Source organism: Etheostoma spectabile, chromosome 15 (assembly GCF_008692095.1).
Source record: "Etheostoma spectabile isolate EspeVRDwgs_2016 chromosome 15, UIUC_Espe_1.0, whole genome shotgun sequence".
NCBI classification, from domain to species: Eukaryota; Metazoa; Chordata; class Actinopteri; order Perciformes; family Percidae; genus Etheostoma; species Etheostoma spectabile.
In genome coordinates, this window is record NC_045747.1 from 33,698,326 (window position 1) to 33,704,683 (window position 6,358).

The following is a 6,358-nucleotide window of genomic DNA, read 5'->3' on the forward strand; positions in this document are numbered from 1 at the left end:
CCTCTCTCCAACCGCGCTGGTAGCCCACTCACTTTGACCTCTCTCCATTTGTGGATGAATAGGTTGCGTGTTTTTGTGTGTGTATTTCAGGCCTGTGTGTAGTGATTACTAACAAAACAGTGTGTAAAATGTAATTTCCCCACTGGGGATCAATAAACAGTATTAAATATTATATACCACCCCTCATCTGAGGCTCTCTATCCACAGCTTGACAACTAGCTATTCAGACACAGGGTGAATTCAGCTCTATTTAGACAAAGTATGGGGGGGGAAAAAAGTTTCTTTTTAACATTAAAGCATGTAAATATGTTTTAGTAGAAACCCATAATACAAGTATAAACCTCAAATGATCATATGACTCCTTAGGAATTCCACTCATGTTAATGGTTGGATAAACCTATAAACATCAGGATTGGAACTTTTAAGCCTGCTGTCTGAATGGTGTGTGGCAAAACTTATGTGTTCAGGTACCCGTCCCCCAGGTGAGGACTTGTTACCTACAAATGGACCAGTTGGTTTGGGGAAGCCGCTGTACCGGCGGCCAAGTGCAACGGGGTCAGGTGTGGCAGTGGTCAGTGAAGAACAGATGACCCGCCCCATCAAGGCCTTCACCGCCGAGTTTGTTCGGCAGATGCTCATGGGTCTGCCCAGCCAAGCCCTTGGTCTGGCCCTCTGCAGCACCGTGTCTGCCCTCGGCATAGACGTCGTCACTCAGGTGGAAGCGAAAGACTTTGGTGCAGACGGCAAGGTAAGGTGTGGGTGGGCGTGTTGCCTGACCAATTAGAATTGGGTTGTGTTACTCTCATAAGGTCTCCTACAGATTACCTGCGGAAGTAAAAGTGTTTGTAGCTTCGTGTTAAGGAGGTGCTCCCATTGCAAAGCATTAAAAACATAGTGGCATGAAGAGAAAACTCTTTGATGGACACAACGCCATCAGGTTGAGTGCACTCGGTGCTCTATGGACGACTTAGTTGATCCAGAGATAACTTGCAGATGTTCTTTCCCAATTATGTAGCATGAGTAGGGTTGAATTTCAGTTGACCAAGATTTTCTTTGGTTGAATACAGCCACCCTGAGAAAGTTAGGGCTGTATTTTGTTTGTATTTAGACTGTAAATAATCTCATAACATTAAATAGGTGCCATATAGTTAATTGTAATGTTTTGACATGTTAGTTGTTATTCTGACATTACAGAGCCTTAGACTGCAAGTATATTGTACGTAGCATCGGTGATGTAACTCACTGGTTTGTGAAAAGGAAGCCAGGAGTTTGCATTTTGGCCGTTGCCATCTTGGTATTTTGGAGCCAGGAGGGACCATTTTAGTACAAAAGGGTAGAGCTGGGTAGGATAACATGGCTAAGCCAGTGTATTGTATGGTTTCAATGGCTAAACACTAGAGAAAGGAAGTCGCCGGTTATCAGCCCTTCTAACAAGAGGCATCCAGCTGAGTTTTGCCAGCGACTACACGGGGCCTCCGGGCCCCGGCACCCCTGAATTACCAGCTAATGCCTGCCCTAGCTAGGGGCTACTGAGCAAGACATTTTTAAGAAGCATGATTGTTGTTTTTTTAAATATAAAATGAATGCGTTTTTTTTTTTTAATTTACTAAAAGACTAATCAAGATTCAGCTAAAATCTGTAAAGTAAGAGGGCAAGGAATGAATATGTATGTTCACAACCTGTAGCTACAACCTGAAGAAAGAAAGGCAAGATAAACTTTAACATGTTAAGCGTTGTCTGTCCGGGCTCTGAAGGTGTCTCTGGATGACCTTTGTAAAAAGGCAGTGGAGCAGGGCCTGGCGTCGGGCCGGGTCTCCCAGCTGCTGCTGAACAGAGCCACAGTGCTGGCCTCCTCTTATGACACGGCCTGGAAGAAGGTGGACCTGCTGAGGAGGTTGGACGCCAACCTGGAGGCCGCCAAGGCCAGCCTGCAGAGGAGCCAGCTGCACATTGCCATGTTTCAGGTACAGGCAGAACCTTTTTATGCACGTTTGTACCACATGAAGGCTTATATTTTAATTTAGTAGATATTTTCAGATTTCAGAGATCTTTATTCAGAGTTCCCTTGGGGACTTAAAGTCTAAACATCTTAAAAATCTTCATCCAAGGTCTTCAATTTCATTTAGTCAGGTCTTAAAAAAGTTTTAACCTCGTTCATTTCCAGAGACGCTTGCTGCAGAAAGAAAAAGTATCAAGTCGTAGCTGACAAAGCGGAGCTCTAGAGCAGAACGCTGGATCGGTGTGTTGTAGTTCTTTCTGTGGGATATTGGTGTTAGTACGTGTGCGGTGGTAAAACTACAAATCCCCTGATAAATGCAATACCCGCCCGCTAAATGTGTCTGCGTCTCCTCAGAGTTTGTTAAAGTTTGGCTGAGGCCAGGCCTACGTCTGGAACAAATAAACTGTTACTAATGTAGGCTAATTAAAAACTGAACAGAGACCGTCGCTGGACCGAGACACAAAGTAAACGCGTCTCGACGAGCGGTAACGGGGGGGGTTAGTGGTAAAACATCTGTTATCATCTGTTCTAACGAACGGAGCGAGCAGCCTCCGGGCTCTAACAACTGTTGATCCGTGCATGGACTGTTTAAAGATTCGGCAATAAAGTATCTTATCTGTATATTTATCCATCTGGAAGTAAATGGTGAACTGAGCTGGGTCTTTTCAGTGTTAAACACTGCTGCAGGTATTCATGCACAACTGTTGCTGATCTACAGAGGTGGAAGACTCAGATTATGTATTGTAGAATTCTAGGGTTACAAATTACTTGTCAGTTACAAGTTCTGCATTCAACATCTTCCTTAAGTAATAGTACAAAAGTACTATGAAAATATACTTAAAGTACCAAAAGTAAAAGTGCTCATTATGCAGTGTAATGTTATTTTATTGGATTATATTATAATCCAATACATTTTGAAATAAAATGTTTTCATTTAATTCAAGTAGCCTACTTGTACATAATTATTTTCTAGGGTTTAAACGTTATACAGATTTAAAATTTCCCCCTCATACTTCTGTTAGAATGGGTATGAAGTTGGCGTTGACTTTAATTTGAAAGCCTTGGATTTAAGTACCCAACTCCAGGTACTGTGCTTGCTGTAAAATGCGTTGTCAGTCTTACATTTCAAACGATATGGTCTTAAAATGTCTTAAAAAGGTCTTAAATTTTACCGACGAAAACTTGCAAAAACCCTCTTTATTGTCCCTAGGTAGGAAATTGGATTTGCAGTTGGAGGTACAAAAAATGACACAATAAACAAGTCATTACTTAATCAAAAAGTTGGCCTTGTCAAATATTATCCCTTGAGATTGTCTGGAAAAGTGATTTGTAAAGGTGTCACTAATTTAAAAACGGCATTCAGGAGTTTTTGCAAGATAATGTTTTTTTTAATTTTTTTAATATTGACACTAAATAGGGGTCCGGCATGTAATCAAGGTTACGGACTAGATAATGAACGTTATTGGCCCTGGCTCTTCCAGGTAGAAAACGATGTGTTTTTGTGTCTCCCCTGTCAGTGGCAGCATGAGGATATCCTGGGCCCGAGCAATCAGCCTCTGAGTGTCAGCATTCCTCCTCGCTCCGTCATCCTCAGCAACATGAAGAAGAAGTTGTACAAGCTGAGTCAAGATGAGGGCTCCATTGTCGCCATTCAGGTCAGCATCACCCTCCACGCGCCGTCCTGTGATTAATCTACTGGAACTAATCCATCAATCCAATGTCCTCACCCAGAGAGGCTGCCACACTGTAGCTTTGAACATTTCAGGAAAATGACATGTTGGATTTTTTGTGAGAAATGCTTACTTAAATTAAAATAGCACTGCAGGTAATATTTTACTCAGACCTTTTAAAGTGCTCATATTTTGCTTTTTAGCTTTTTTTTTTTTTATATGTTATAGATTTTCAAAGTGTAAAACCCCAAAGTCCAAAGGGACTTACCATGCTATACACATGAACTCCAGCATTGACAATAGGGCTGCAAGATTAATCGAATTCTAATCGCAATCACGATTTGGACGATTATTTTTTTTATAAAGCGTCACTTCATAGAACGGTCCGGGTTTTTGCAAAGCCCATCTCCCGCTCCGTAAAGCCGTCTGCTCATGAGCCAGTCAGAGTAGTTCCCTGCACCCCGTGCAGCTAAGTTTCTAGATGTAGACAGTCCCAGAGGACAGAGTATCGGGAAGAAAACTCAACAGATAGCAGTCGGTAATACGTCAGTCTCAAGGTTTACCAGTTTACCAGTAAACGCAACACTTTGTCCCATCTGTTGTTTCTCAAACAGCAGTGACCAGTGCTAGTCGGTGCTAGTAGCGTCTGTTAGCTGTTAGCTCCTCTAGGACGCACCGGTGCTAATGTCCTCGCATCCGCTGCAATGCTGTTTATCTGGATATGGTTTAATTTTGCGTTACACGACCCATTTCGTCTGTAAAGCCTTGCTTGTGTTGGATCTTTCCAAATTCCAAAAATTTTGATCAAAATAATCGTGATTATCATTTTGGCCATAATCGTGCCGCACTAATTGACAACATTGTTTGTTTACAAAGTTTTTACCCCCAAAAAAGGTTATAAACAACTTACTTTGCAGCCATCTCCGAATGCAACGCAACAGGGAGTAAAGTAAAGATGGAAAGCTCCTAAAGCTTAGTCCCATGTGACGCCACGGATAATGTGTTTTGTCGTTCGTGAAAAAAAATATTGATCTTGTAGTTGAAAAAGGAGCCTCATATAAGAACGACATTTTCTCCAATGGAGTCTGTTCGCATTCGGAGATCGATTCTTTTTGACTGGTGAGATGGTGACGCCCACAAACAACACCTGCTAAAGTTAGTCAAAGTAAACTCTGAGGTCCAACAGTGTTGTCAGTGCTGAGTTCATGCGTAGAGCCCCTGGTAAGACTTGGAGCAGCGTTCCATGTTGTGTTGAGCCTTCTTACTCTTTTAAAAATGTTGATTTTGATGTGATTATAGTAGCGTCCCTAGCTCTCCTATTTAAAAAGGCCATTTGATCCAAAACAAGAATACGGTAAATCTTAAAAGTGGCGTTTCCGTCCTAAATATGCTCATAAACTAAAGTTTGACTTGGGTACATTCACAAAAAAAACCTAAGTTGCATTTTTGGTGAGAGTTGCGCTTTAAAACACTGAACGCGTACCACTCAGAACACATTAAACAGACATTAAAATTATATATATATATATATATATATATATATATATATATATATATATATTAATAAAATAAATTTTTACTTTTTTGATTTTTCTCACATTTACTTTACTATTCAATTATTTTTTGTTAACTTTAATTTAAATTCACACTGTCTGAAGATCACCCCACTGCCACTAAAATGTTGGTGTGAGAAAATGGAATTTGTGTTTATTGGTGTATATACAGGTTGTTGTTGTTGCCCCAAAAGTAGTTGTGATTTGTCTGGAATAAGAAGGTGTATGTTCTTTGACTGTTGGTGTCCTCAGGAGAAGCTGGCGGCGCTGGAGGCTAGCATCGAGCAGCGCCTAAAGTGGGCCGGTGGTGCCAACCCGGCGCTGGCCCCCGTCCTGCAGGACTTTGAGATGACCATCAGGGAGAGACGAGCCATGGTGGCCAGAGAGAACCAGCGCACCAGCCAGGTAACACCACTGTCACGTTCATGATCAAGAGCCCAGTTGTAAAACTTGGTTAACTAGACTCTTTTTTTATTTAATTTTTTTTTTTTTTTTTTAAACCAGCCCCAACACTCAATGGATGACCAATGTTAAATAAAATTCCAATGCTGTTTTTATCCAGGTCACCTTCTTGTGCTCTACCATCCTGAACTTTGAAGGCCTGCGGACCCGATCCCCCGAGGCCCTCAACATGGATGCAGCTCTGTTTGAGCTGCTGAAGCGCTGCCAGCAAACCTGTTCCTACGCGGCCCAGTTTAGCAGCACGGTGTCTCCGCTGGAGCTCCAACTGCTGCACAGACTGGTGGGTTTGACCTCTGACCTCCACACGGTCTCTGGTCCTGTCAAACATATGAGGCCGTTACTTTACAGAAACTGCACTACAAAGTAACAAGTTTCAAAAAATTAACATTTCAGTTTTAGTTAGGTTATTCATAAAATTATTTTTTCTCTGAATGATCCATTAAATTTAATGTCATGCTCTGCCTCTTACTGTAGCTCCTAAAGTGCTTTAAAAGCAAAAACAAAACTCCTAATATAATCTGATTGCATATGGATCTGTCTTGAAAGCATTAGCATATCACACCAAGTTTCCTGAACAGCCTGTTTTTTGTTTTTTTCTTGTCGATGGAACGTGCATTGCCCATCGCCCTACTAGAGATCAAAAACTCCACACAGTACCTTTTTTTTTTTTTTTT

The 6,358-nt window shown here is 41.5% G+C and overlaps 1 protein-coding gene across 2 annotated transcripts in view; it reads left to right on the top strand.

Moving 5' to 3' along the window:
- The window catches only part of smg1 (SMG1 nonsense mediated mRNA decay associated PI3K related kinase), a gene marked incomplete at its 5' end in the record, with an annotated part of 59,965 nt that overhangs the window by 44,252 nt on the left and 9,355 nt on the right, over positions 1–6,358 (top strand). For both annotated transcript variants that reach the window (XM_032536865.1, XM_032536866.1), the window contains 5 exon segments: positions 468–748; positions 1,755–1,964; positions 3,517–3,654; positions 5,475–5,627; positions 5,785–5,964. In XM_032536865.1, the coding sequence (XP_032392756.1) occupies positions 468–748; positions 1,755–1,964; positions 3,517–3,654; positions 5,475–5,627; positions 5,785–5,964 (962 nt within the window).